General features: G+C 48.5%; 1 protein-coding gene across 1 annotated transcript in view; it reads left to right on the top strand.

The window, feature by feature from the left end:
• Window positions 1-1,350: 1,350 nt before the first annotated feature.
• The window catches only part of LOC100977913 (uncharacterized), a 35,473-nt gene continuing 22,832 nt past the window's right edge, over window positions 1,351-13,991 (top strand). The window contains exons 1-2 of the mRNA XM_063596498.1: window positions 1,351-1,931; window positions 3,655-3,736. Of these exons, the coding sequence (XP_063452568.1) occupies window positions 1,368-1,931; window positions 3,655-3,736 (646 nt within the window). The 5' untranslated portion in view covers window positions 1,351-1,367. The remainder of the gene's footprint in view (window positions 1,932-3,654; window positions 3,737-13,991) is intronic.

Below are 13,991 nucleotides of genomic sequence, written 5' to 3'. Positions count from 1 at the left end.
GCTCTGAACCACGTTACTAGAAAATTATTAAATGAGTGAGGAAAAGAGCAAAGTAGTGAGAACAGGACGGGATGGTAGCACCTGGTTAAATGATGAAGAAACAGGAGCAGAGTAGGGAGGCAACTTCCTCAAAGACACACCGCACGTCGTTGGCAGAACTGGAACCCATTTTCCTCACTCCCAAGCCAACTCTCTTTCAACTTCAATGTGCACCTTCCTCTTTCCGCTACAGCCCCACTTGTATTCCTCTACAAATCCTTACCTGCCCCAGCAACCCTTCACCCAGCCGCCATTCTCCTTGGGGGAGGATTATTAGCTTACAGATTTAGCCACAAGCTGACTCAGTTTAAATTGTGTTTCTAAGGTGGGGGTGGGGATCTCGACCTGTTCCTTTTTTTTCTTTTTTTTTTTTGGAGACAGAGTCTCACTCCATCACCTGGACTGGAGTGCAGTGGCACAATCTCGGTTCACTGCAACCTCCGCCTCCTGGGTTCAAGAGATTCTTGTACCTCAGCCTCCTGAGTAGCTGAGATTATAGGTGCCTGCTGCCATGCCCAGCTAATTTTTATATTTTTAATAGAGAAAGGGTTTTACCATGTTGCCCAGGCTAGTCTCGCACTCCCGACCTCAAGTGATCCGCCCACCTTGGCCTCCCAAAGTGCTGGGATTACAGGTGTGAGCCACCTCATGCAGCTTTGATCTGCTTTCTACTAGATATGACAATTTGTGCTTCTGTTCTGAGGCCTTTGAATTGCACTCCAAATATCCTCAAGGGCAGAGGTGTTAAGTGAGAAGCAGGCACTATTTGATAATGGGCCAGGACATTCCTACAGAATTCCAAAAACCGTTCACCTGTGGCCAGCAGCAGAAGAAGGTATGCAAAGAGAAGAGAAAGAAGGATGCAATGTCCACACATGCTAAAGGAAGGTAAGTATGACAGGTCTGATATACATACATGCGTTCCAAAGTATCCCACACTTGAGGATCCAGAAGATGGGTAACTCCCATAGATGGCTTTTAATGAAGAGCCCTTGCTTTTACAAGAAGTTATAATTGTGGCTTCCATTTTCACAGCTGGTAACTGCAACAGTCACATGAGGATGGAGAGTCTCTTCCTTGTACAGAGCAAACAGCACGGCCCCTGGAGCTCATTGGCATGGGTTGTCCAACTCCCCACTGAAGGGTGGTAACCTTTTAGTGTTAATTCAGTGTTTTAGGCCAATGTCTGGGTTTATTTTTCCCAACATATAAATATGAAGGAGCTTTAGCAATTTAACTTCTGGGAATTTATCCAATGAAAGGGTTAAGAATTTATGCAAGCTCTTCTGGTTCTAGGAGCTTTGGGAGCCATGGCTTACGGTGCAGACATGGCCAAGTCCAAGAACCACAACACACATGACCAGTTCCAAAAACGGCACAGAAATGGTATCAAGAAACCTCAGTCACAAAGATCGGTGTCTCTAAAGGGGGTGGATCCCAAGTTCCTGAGGAACATGCCCTTTGCCAAGAAGCACAGCAAGAAGGGCCTAAAGAAGATGCAGGCCAACAGTGCCAAGGCCACGAGTGCACGTGCCAAGGCTATCAAGGCCCTCGTAAAGCCCAAGGAGGTTAAGCCCAAGATCCCAAAGGGTGTCAGCCGCAAGCTCAATCAGCTTGCCTACATTGGCCACCCCAAGCTTGGGAAGCACGCTTGTGCCCGCATTGCCAAGGCGCTCAGGCTGTGCCAGCCAAAGGCCAACGCCAAGGATCAAACCAAGGCCCAGGCTGCAGCTCCGGCTTCAGTTCCAGCTCAGGCTCCCAAAGGTGCCCAGTCCCCCTACAAAGGCTTCAGAGTAGAGATCTCTGTCTGCCAACGTGAGGACAGAAGGACTGGTGCGACCCCCCCCGCCGGGCTGCCATCTGCATGGGGCTGGTGTCGTCCTGTGCTATTTGTACAAATAAACCTGAGGCATGAAAAAAAATAATTTATGCAAAGATTTAGCTGCATGGATGTTCATTACAATTATAATCGAGAAAAAGTTGCAACAACCTAAGTGTCCAACAACAGGGAACTGGCTAAATCAACTTAGTACTTCAGGTGGTAGGAAAATATGCAGCCACTAAATGATGCTGGCAAATGTATCTACAGCCACAGGAAATGTTAGGTAAAAGAGGAGAAATACAGCACAAAGCCATACTACAGGACAGACCTGTTTTTCTTTGAAAAAAGTGCATTTGTGTGTATCATATATTTTATATATACCCAAATATGTTACATATATATATATATATATATATATATGTTTACCTAGGAAGGCATACTAATAATCTAAAGTGGCATTAATAGTGATGTTTAAGAGAGATTATGAATACTTTAACATTTCTTCTTTTTACTTGTATTAGTATTTTCTGATTTTTCTGTAATGAGCAGTAATCCTTTTTTTTTTTTTTTTTTTGAGATGAAGTCTTGCTCTGTAGCCCAGGCTGGAGTGCAGTGGTTCAATCTCAGTTCACTGCAACCTTTGCCTCCCAGGTTCAAGAGATTCTCTCCTCCCGAGTAGCTGAGATTACAGGTGTGCACCACCACCCCCAGCTAATTTTTTGTATTATTAATAGAGATGGGCTTTCACCACGTTGGCCAGGCTGGTCTTGAATTCCTGACCTCAAGTGATCCACCTACCTCGGCCTCCCAAAGTGCTGGGATTACAGGCATGAGCCACCGCGCCTGTGGAGCAGTGGTACTTTTTAATAAGAAAAAGCGATAAAAGAAATTTTATGTTGAAAAAGACAGATCCTTGACTATGATCATTGACGTTCAATCAGGCTCAGGAATTCTGTAAGGAAACAATAATCCCTATAGAACAGGGGTGGGTGGGAGGAGAGCAAGAGGCTACCTCCTGCTAAGAGACCTGGAGAAGGAATCATTTCCCTTCTACTTTGGCCCGTGTGCTCCATATAAACATCCTCTCCACCCAGGTCTTGCTCTGTCCTGGAGTTACTCATCACTAGCTTATTACTGGCCTTATTTTGACTCACTGTTCAAACATCATTGAAAAGGAATTTCTGTTTAACCACAGCATCCACATGAAGAATTCTGCTAAAACTCCATTTTAACTGAATTTCGGCACACAGATGACTTAAATTAGCTACACTGGCCTGGGAAGAAGCCCCCAAATCCCCAACACCCGGAGGACTTGCTGCTGGTAGGCTTGATCAGCTGGTGGATAAACCCCATCTCCCGTCCCCACCCTCCCTCAGCCCCTCCACCCACAAAGCCCGGGCAGCAATTTGTGAGATGTTTCCCTCTCCTTGAATTTCCATCGTGAACTGGTTACTGTGGTTCACGCCTGACATGCCTCTGTCTCTACTCAAGAGGTTAAAAGTAGAGAAACTTGTAGCTTCAGAGGTCACAGAGAGATTTAGAATGAGAGAGGGCTGTGGGTGAACTGTGAGATCTCGCGTAACCACTCACCCTGGGTGTTTGGGGGTAGCCTCCATTCCCTCATCCTCTCCTTTGAATGCTGGTTTTCCTATTTATCCTTCTCAGTCACCCTTGAGGGAGGCTCTCCCACCCCCTCTCAATTGTTAAAGAACTTCTGCGTGGGCTTCAACATTCTCTCGGCTGCCCCTTGGGAGGGCCTTGGTGTGCTCTTATTTTTTCCTTGTATGTTTAAGGCCCCCTGGGGCCCTCTTGACCCTTGCGGGCTGGTTACATTTGGCTCAAGCCTGGACTCCATCGCCTGTGACCAGAGGCAGAGTAGGGGTGGTGGGAATTAGGGGGGAGGGTTTTCCTACATTCTTAAAGATAATATAATAACATTGTGGCTAAGATGGAAATATGTTAGAGGAAGCAAGATTGTGAGACCGATGTAGGAAAGAAGCTCCCACCAACCGATGGTGAGGACTCTGCAGCCCCAAACCCTGACAAAACTGAGCCATGCCTAATTGTGGCCTAGATTGTGGATGTGTGCCTGCCCACCAAGAGGAAAGCCAGAAACATGCCTGCATGGATAGAAGGAGATTCCCTCTTAGTTGAGCGGTGAAGGGGTGTGGGAGAGCAGGGAACCATGCATGACACACCATGTGTCTCTTCCCAAAGGGGAGAAGCCCCTGTGAACCTACCTCAGGGGTCTGCTTGATGAGGCCCACCCTATCCTACTCTTTGTCCTTCATTCGACAGCATTTGTCAAGCATCCACCATATGTCAGGTCCAAGGTTCCATGCTAACTGCGGAAAGTGAGGCAATCAAGCAGCTTATCTAAGGTTTATCCTCCAGCCTAGTTAGTAGAAGAGCTGGAAGACAATAGTATGAGGGCTCTCACTCCAGAGCCCTCACACTTCACCTCTATGCCAGATGTTTGAATGAAGGGGAAGTTCTCTTAGGTGTTTCCCAGGCTTTGTCCAGGCTGCCTGCAACGTCTGCCTGTGGGATCTGACTTCCCAGCAGCTGGGAACAGCCAGCCTACAAGAGCAAGCAGAGCACTCCGAGAGTCTCTAGTGGGGTTGCCTGGCCAGTTGGCTCCTGGTCTCAGCAGACTCCTGCTGGTGGTGTGCAGGCTGGGTATTTGTGTGGACAAGGGAGTGTTCACCTCCAGTTCTCAGGACAAACAGTGCCACACCAGCTGGCTGGGATGTTTGGAACTGGTGTTTCCACTCAACAGCACAACCCAGATTTAGGTTCCTAAAACATCCTAAGCAGCCACCCTCTTGGATCTTTAATCCTTCCTCCTGTGCCCTTCCTGCCACCTGTAGTCTAAATTTAGTGACAAGCACAGCAGAGCACCTTCTGCCTGGGCCACTTTGGCAGGTCATGGATCCACTAATGAGTGTGCACATGTTCCATCTCTTCAGGGTTACCCATACGGGTGAAGAGCTTCTAGGGGAGCCCCACAATTATCTTCCTGGTAGGGTCTCCTGCCCTGTGAGTTTTCTTTTTTCTTTTTTTTTTTTTCTTTTTTTTTGTGTGTTTTGAGATGGAGTCTTGCTCTGTTGCCCAGGCTAGAGTGCAATGGCAAGATCTCAGATCACTACAACCTCTGCCTCATGGGTTCAAGGGATTCTCCTGTCTCAGCCTCCCAAGTAGCTGGGATTACAGGCATGCACCACCACGCCCAGCTAATTTTTGCATTTTTAGTGGAGGCGGGGTTTTGCCATGTTAGCCAGGCTGTTCTCAAATTCCTGACCTCAGGTGATCCGCCCGCCTCAGCCTCCCAAAGTGCTGGGATTACAGGCTTGAGCCACCACGCCCAGCCTAATTTTGTGTCTCATATTCTTGACTTACCATTTTTCGAAATAAGTGGTCTTCAAGTCTCTATTTCAAACTGTCGAACACCATTTGTTAACACAATATTTCATCATTTCAACATGCCATGACTTCTTCACCATTCCTCTGTTGTGGAAGTGTAAGTTGCTTCCAGTTTTTGCAGTTATACAACACAATGATAAGCATCCTCATGCCTAAATCTGTAATGACATTTAGAATTACTTTCTTCAGATTGATTTCTGGAAGTAAGATTATAAGATAAAAGGCTATGAACATTTTTAAGCATTGTGATCTTTCATGCCATAATATTTTTTGAAAGAGCTGGGTCATCTTACATGATTTCCTCCCAGCAGTGTAGGGAGTGAATAGGCAGCATTTCTTGTGTGAGTGAAATCAAGTTCAAAAATAGAAAGAAAGAAAGAAAGAGAGAAAGAGAGAAAGAAAAAGGAAAAAGGAAGGAAGGAAGGAAGGGAGGGAGGGATGGATCAGGTTCACCGGCAAATTTTAGCCTAAAGGGACAGGTCAAAAAAGGGAGAAAGTGAAGCTTTACTTCTTGCAAAGAAACAACTTTTATGAAATGGTTATGGAAATGACAGCCTATTGAGACTTATTCCACATCAAATGAGGAAGTCATCTCTTCCTCTGCTCACCTCCCTCGGCAAATCCTCTATCCACTTCTCCTAGAACACAGGGGTAGAGCAGTGGCACCAGCCAGCTCCTTGGGAACAGATGGCTCTGCTCATCATAGTCATCATCCAAAAGGCAGAAACATGCTAGTAGGGACAAAGTCGATTTAGATATTCAGAGAAGGACTGTGTGGTAGATAGAGCTCCCTCTCCCCTCTCCCCTCCCCCCTCCCCCCTCCCCCCTCTCCCCTCTCCCCTCTCCCCTCTCCCCTCTTTCCACGGTCTCCCTCTGATGCCGAGCCGAAGCTGGACGGTACTGCTGCCATCTCAGCTCACTGCAACCTCCCTGCCCGATTCTCCTGCCTCAGCCTGCCGAGTGCCTGCGATTGCAGGCGTGCGCCGCCACGCCTGACTGGTTTTCGTATTTTTTTGGTGGAGACGGGGTTTCGATGTGTCGGCTGGGCTGGTCTCCAGCTCCTAACCGCGAGTGATCCGCCAGCCTCGGCCTCCCGAGGTGCCGGGATTGCAGACGGAGTCTCGTTAACTCAGTGCTCAATGGCGCCCAGGCTGGAGTGCAGTGGCGTGATCTCGGCTCGCTACAACCACCTCCCAGCCGCCTGCCTTGGCCTCCCTAAGTGCCGAGATTGCAGCCTCTGCCTGGCAGCCACCCCGTCTGGGAAGTGAGGAGCGTCTCTGCCTCGCCGCCCATCGTCTGGGATGTGAGGAGCCCCTCTGCCTGGCTGCCCAGTCTGGAAAGTGAGGAGCGTCTCTGCCCGGCCGCCATCCCATCTAGGAAGTGAGGAGCGCCTCTTCCCGGCCGCCATCACATCTGGGAAGTGAGGAGCGTCTCTGCCCGGCCGCCCATCGTCTGAGATGTGGGGAGCACCTCTGCCCTGCCGCCCCGTCCGGGATGTGAGGAGTGTCTCTGCCCGGCCGCCCTGTCTGAGAAGTGAGGAGACCCTCTGCCTGACAACCGCCCCGTCTGAGAAGTGAGGAGCCCCTCCGCCCAGCAGCCACCCCGTCTGAGAAGTGAGGAGCGTCCTCCCTCCTCGTCTGGGAGGGAGGTGGGGGGGTCAGCCCCCCACCCGGCCAGCCGCCCCATCCGGGAGGTGAGGGGCACCTCTGCCCGGCCGCCCCTACCGGGAAGTGAGGAGCCCCTCTGCCCGGCCAGCCGCCTCGTCCGGGAGGGAGGTGGGGGGGTCAGCCCCCCGCCTGGCCAGCCGCCCCGTCCGGGAGGCGAGGGGTGCCTCTGCCCGGCCGCCCCTACTGGGAAGTGAGGAGCCCCTCTGCCCGGCCAGCCGCCCCGTCCGGGAGGGAGGTGGGGGGATCAGCCCCCCGCCTGGCCAGCCGCCCCGTCCGGGAGGGAGGTGGGGGGATCAGCCCCCTGCCCGGCCAGCCGCCCTGTCCAGGAGGTGGGGGGGGCGCCTCTGCCCGGCCGCCCCTACTGGGAAGTGAGGAGCCCCTCTGCCCAGCCAGCCGCCCCGTCCGGGAGGGAGGTGGGGGGATCAGCCCCCCACCCGGCCAGCCGCCCTGTCCGGGAGGTGAGGGGCGCCTCTGCCCGGCCGCCCCTACCGGGAAGTGAGGAGCCCCTCTGCCTGGCCAGCCGCCCTGTCCGGGAGGGAGGTGGGGGGTCAGCCCCCCGCCCGGCCAGCCGCCCCGTCCGGGAGGTGAGGGGCGCTTCTGCCCGGCCGCCCCTACTGGGAAGTGAGGAGCTCCTCTGCCCGGCCACCACCCCATCTGGGAGGTGTACTCAACAGCTCATTGAGAACGGGCCATGAAGACAATGGCGGTTTTATGGAATAGAAAGGGGGGAAAGGTGGGGAAAAGATTGAGAAATCGGATGGTTGCTGTGTCTGTGTAGAAAGAGGTAGACATGGGAGACTTTTCATTTTGTTCTGTACTAAGAAAAATTCTTCTGCCTTGGGATCCTGTTGATCTGTGACCTTACCCCCAACCCTGTGCTCTCTGAAACATGTGCTGTATCCACTCAGGGTTGAATGGATTAAGGGCGGTGCAAGATGTGCTTTGTTAAACAGATGCTTGAAGGCAGCATGTTCGTTAAGAGTCATCACCACTCCTTAATCTCAAGTACCCAGGGACACACACACTGCGGAAGGCCGCAGGGTCCTCTGCCTAGGAAAACCAGAGAACTTTGTTCACTTGTTTATCTGCTGACCTTCCCTCCACTATTGTCCTGTGACCCTGCCAAATCCCCCTCTGCGAGAAACACCCAAGAATGATCAATAAAAAAGAAAAAAAAAAAAAAAAAGAAACATGCTAGTAGGAAGAGACCTTAAAGATTCTTTGGTCCAATCCCTCCCTTTATCAGATCAAAGTCTAGAAGAATGAGGTGGCTTATTCAAGAAGTGATTCACTGCTAGTTTATGGCATTCCTGGGACTAGTACCCATATATCCGTTCACATTTGATGACAAATAAAAACAGTTGGACTTGATCTGAAGGCACAATCCTTTTATGCATGATTCCTTGCACACATGTATTCTTGTATTCGTGTTTCCCTTAAGATTTGAGGATGTGGCTGATGTCACACAGTTGTCTACAGGCTTAGAAGATTAAAAATCTGATTTAATAGGTTTCGGAGTGTCCTGGCTGATTGGTCGTCCTGAGTGAATGGTTTCTCATGTCTTTGCTAATTTTCTGGATGCTCTCAAAGGAAGTTAATTAACCTGAGGCCTCCATCCAGCTGTGCTCCAATTCAACTGATCTTGAGGTATGCCTGTCAGGAAGAGAATTATAACATGTAGGTATGAAGCTTTCTCCTTTCATATATATTGGGACACCTGAAATGGGTTGAACCTCAGACATATCCTTGCTGTTAAAAACTTACTCATTATTCAAAGCTGAGTTCAAATCCCACCTTTTGCAGGGAAAAAAAAATCTATTGAACCACCTAGACTAAAGTGTTCACTTTGTTTTCTAAATTCTAGCCATCTATGCCAGTAGTTTGAACAAACTCTATTTGAGCATGATGGTTTTTAACTTCAAAAAATGTTCACAGAACCTGCATAATTATTCTTTTAGCATGTATGTATGTATGTATGTATGTATGTATGTATGTATTTTTCCTCACGTTTATTCATGCAAATAGCACAGGAGGGCACCAGCCCCAAGCAGACAGCAGCCCAGAGGTCACACCAGTCCTTCTGTACTCATTCTGGCAGACACAGGCCTCTACTCGGGAGCCTTCACGGGTGCCTGAGCACGTTTGGGAGCCTGAGCTAGAGCCAGAACTGAGGCTGGAGCTGAAGCCATGGTCTGAGCCTTGTTTGGAGCCTTGGCCTTTGGTCAGCAGAGCCTGAGACTCCTGGCAATGTGGGCATGAGCACACTTTCCAAGCCTGGGGTGGGCACTGCAGGCAAGTTGATGGGGCTTGCAGCTGACACCCTTTACGATCTTAGGCTTAACCTACTTGGGTTTTACAAGGGCCTCCATAGCCTTGGCTCTGGTACTCATGAGCATTGCTGGCCTGCATCTTCTTCAGACCCTTCTTATTGTGCTTCGAAGCACACGTTCCTCAGGAACTTGAGGTCCGTCCACCGCCTTAAGAGATTCACATGTTTGTGATCAGGGTTTATTTATACCATTTTTTTTTTTTTTTGCCATTTGGGGGACTGGTTGTGTGTGGTATGGTTCATGGAATTGGCCATGTCTGTGTTATAACCCACAGCTTTAAAGTTCCTGGGACAGGAAGAGTAGCATCTGTCTTAAATGTTCACGATTAACAAAGGATAGCATGAAATCCTAGGCTTTTAAGAGGCTATATATTTTGCCAATCACAACATATATTTGAAAAATAAGTACAATAGTCCCCCCATTATCTGTGGGAGACACATTCCAGGACCCTTTATGGATGCCTGAAACCTTGGATAATACCAAACCCAATTGCCATCAGTTGAAACATGTTCTGTACATGTCTTCCACCCACAAAAATTAATGTCTTTTCCATCTTAACTAGGCACTTACCACACACTGTGGCAGTAACTTTTGCAGTTTGGTGTGTGACAGCCAAACTAGTACAAACTCCTTATCATGGTATTTTTATTTTTTATTTTATTTTATTTTATTTTATTTTTTGAGACAGAGCCTTGATCTGTCACCCAGGCTGGGATAAGTGGCACAATCTGGGCTCACTGCAACCTCCATCTCCCAGGTTCAAGCGATTCTCGTGCCTCAGCCTCCTGAGCAGCTGGGATTACAGGCATGCACCACCACACCCAGCTAAATTTTTTTGCATTTTTAGTAGAGATAGGGTTTTGCCATGTTGGCCAGGCTAGTCTCAAACTCCTGGCCTCAAGTGATCCACCTGCTTTGGCCTCCCAAAGTGCTGGGATTACAGATGTGCGCCACCATGCCTGGCCTTTATCATAGATCTAAACAACCTCATCATACAATATCTTTTCTTTCCTTATTAAGTGGAGAACTTTTATCTTTTCGCTCAAAGGAAGCACTTGATGCCTTCTCTTTGGCATACCCAAATTGCCAGCACCACTACTCTTTATGCTTTGGGGCCATTAAGTACAGTAAGTCCTCACTTAACATCATCAATAGGTTCTCAGAAACTAGGACTTTAGGCCCGGTGCCATGGCTCACGCCTGTAATTCCAGCACTTTGGGAGGCCAAGGCGGGCGGATCACCTGATGTCGGGAGTTTGAGATCAGCCTGGCCAACACGGAGAAACCCCGTCTCTACTAAAAATACAAAATTACAGGCATGGTGGCGCATGCCTGTAATCCCAGCTACTTGGGAGGCTGAGGCAGGAGAATCGCTTGAACCCAGGAGGCGGAGGTTGTGGTGAGCCGAGATTGCGCCACTGCACTCCAGCCTGGGCAAGAAGAACGAAACTCCATCTCAAAAAAAAAAGAAAAAAAGAAACTAGGACTTTAAGTGAAACAACATATAAGGAAATCAATTTTACCATAGGTTAATGACACAAACAATAGTTAAGTTCCCTCAGCATATTTCTGGTGACAAAACTGTCATCAAACTTCTAAATATACGCCAAACTACTAATATTAAACCTTACAATAAATGTGAGCTATGCATGTATTTAAGAAACATTATTAAAAGCAAGTAAGATAATTATTTACATTCTTATTGCAGTTCAGAGCCATGGGTAGCTGGAGCCTGTCCCAGCAGCTCAGGGTGCAAGGTGGGAACCCACCCTGGAGAGGGTGCCATTATCTCACAGCGTGCAGCCACACCCACACTCACACCCACACTCACTCATCCTGAGATGAGGTAGACATGCAAATTCACCTCATGTGCATATCTTTGGGATGTGGGAGGAAACCCACGCAGACATGAGGAGAACAAGCAAACTCCACACAGATGTCGGCCCCAGACAAGAATCTATTTTTTTTTTTTCTTATCAACATTATAACAGAGGCTGGGTGCAGTAGCTCATGCCTGTAATCCCAGCACTTTGAGAGGCTGAGGCAGGTAGACACTTGAGGTCAGGAGTTTGAGACAGGTTTCTCTACTAAAATTACAAAAATTAGCCAGGTGTGGTGGCAAGTGCCTGTAATTCCAGCTGCTCCGGGCTGAGGTAGGAGAATTGCTTGAACCCGGGAGGCGGAGGTTGCAGTGAGCTGAGATCATGCCACTGAACTCCAGAACTCCAGCCTGGGCGACAGAGTGAGACTCCAACTCAAAGAAAAAAAAGAAAAAAAAGAGGACAACGTTATTCAAGGCCTTGTTATCCTGTAAAATAAGAGTCACTTGAACCCAAGCACCGTGATACGTGACAGTCGTCTTATAACAGAGATGGCTATCTAGTGACTAATGAGCAGGTAGTGTCTGCAGTGTGGATCCACTGAACACAGGGAGGGTCCACATCCCAGGCTGGATAAAGTGGGACAGTGCACGTTTTAAAACTCATGAATTGGTTATTTCTGGAATTTTCCATTTCATATTTTCAAACCTTGGTTGACTGTGGGTAACAAACGTCGGAAAGCCAAACCATAGATAAGGGGGGAGGAGACTACCATTTGAGACATGTCTGAGTTATCTTACAGATATAAGGATTTGTGATGCTTAGCATAACCCATAGTTTACAAGAGGTCTAGGGTCCAAAGGTTGGGAACCACTGACCTATTGCATTTATTGACAATGAATCACAGTCCTGGTGTTGTTGCTTGCAACTGTCACCTAACTCTTCAGGTCTCACCATCTCCCTCAATTACACTGAATCTTTCCTGAGGACAGGAACGTCCACTTATATGCCTTTGTACACCCACAATGCTAATGGACCCATCAATTAAGGACCATTAATTGAGCACTACCCATGAGGAGGACACTGAATTAGATTCTGTGGGAGGTAGGAAGTGCAGAGTCCAGTTTCTGCCCTTCAGATCTCACATCTGGTTAGAGATATGGCAAATGCCTTTGAGAAATGAGGTAACAATTTAATGGCTAAACTTCAGAGTGAAGGAGAGGTTATGGGATAGATTAGGAAATGAGTTGAACAGATGCTGACTGCTATGAGTACAGAAAAGGAGGAGTTAAGAGTATGCTGCTGAGCTGGAAAACTATGTAGAGGGGTTTGCGTGTGTGAGCCTGAAAAAGGATTAGTACTCAGGCACTTCTTTCAACTCCTGGAAGGTGCTCAGAGAGTAACTGAACAAATACATGCATAAGAGAAACACTTTTGGTCATTTGCTCCAAGATAGGCACAAAGTGAAACCCTTACTTTTTTTTTTTTTTTTTTTGAGATGGAGTCTTGCTCTGTAGCCCAGGCTGGAGTGCAGTGGAGAGATCTCAGCTCACTGCAACCTCCGCCTCCCAGGTTCAGTGATTCTCCTGCCTCAGCCTCCCAAGTAGCTGGGATTACAGGCACCTGCCACCAGGCCTGGCTAATTTTTGTATTTTTAGTAGAGACAGGGTTTTGCCATGTTGGCCAGCTGGTCTTAAACTCCTGACCTCAGGTGATCCACCCGCCTCAGCCTCCCAAAGTGCTGGGATTACAGGCATGAGGCAATGCACCTGGCTGTGAAACCCTTACTCTTAAAGAACAACATTTACTCTGAAACATACAGAAGTCAATTTTTTGAAGGTGGCAGTGGATGAAGAGGAGATGTGCCCTGAATCCCATGATCTCTTAAGATGTCGCTGGGGTCCAGAAATTGTTTAGGTGAAACTTTCACAGAAGAGAGCACTGATGCTTCAATAGTGAAGTGAGTTGGCCAGGATCATACAATCAGTTAGTTCGCAGCAGAGCTGGGACTTGACCTCTAAGAGCTGGACTTCAGGGCTAGTGTTCTTTCCACTTGATCTTGTTACTCCTAGAATCCCCTCCTTTTTCTTGAACTTGTCAAAACAATTTGTCTAAAAGGAGTTTGCCCAAGCCGAATCCATTACACCACCCTGTTCTAATTGAAATGCTAGACTGATCTTTATTCGCTTACTATCTGAACATGCCTTAATTAGAAATTAGGAGCAATGCCTGGGTCCTGGCCAATGCCTCAAAGAAACTGTATTGGCACCCGCAATGCTAAAACCATGGTTGTTAAAGACAAACTGCTAATTACAAAATCCAAACCACTGCTTTGTGGGTTGTGGGGATCTCAAGAGAGTGGGTGGGAGATGGGGCCAATTCTGGAGGGGCCTCCTTTATTGCCATTGATTTTTGGCCACAACAGAGAGCTGCCTCCTTTTTTTTTTCTTTTTTTTTTGAGACAGAGTTTTGCTCTTGTCGCCCAGGCTGGTGTGCAATGGTGCGATCTTGGCTCACTGCAACCTCTGCCCCCCAGGTTCAAGCGATTCTCCTGCCTCAGCCTCCCGAGTAGCTGGGATTACAGGTGCCTGCCACCACGCCCGGCTAATTTTTCGTATTTTTAGTAGAGATGGGGTTTCACCATGTTGCCCACGACAGGCTGAGCTGCCTCCTCTTGGATGCCACAAACCAATTAGGTTGGGAACCCTTCCAGGGAAGCTGCCTCCATCTGGTAAATATTTGGGCAGCCTGGGTGATCTGAAAAGTCACTGGGGGGATTGTGCGGTGGCTCAGGCCTGTAATCCCAGCACTTTGGGAGGCCGAGGTGGGTGGATTACCTGAGGTCAGGAGTTTGAGACCATCCTGGCTAACATGGTGAAACCCCGTCTCTA

Source organism: Pan paniscus, chromosome 16 (assembly GCF_029289425.2).
Source record: "Pan paniscus chromosome 16, NHGRI_mPanPan1-v2.0_pri, whole genome shotgun sequence".
NCBI lineage: Eukaryota > Metazoa > Chordata > Mammalia > Primates > Hominidae > Pan > Pan paniscus.
This window is presented reverse-complemented; position numbering and strand designations above follow the sequence as displayed.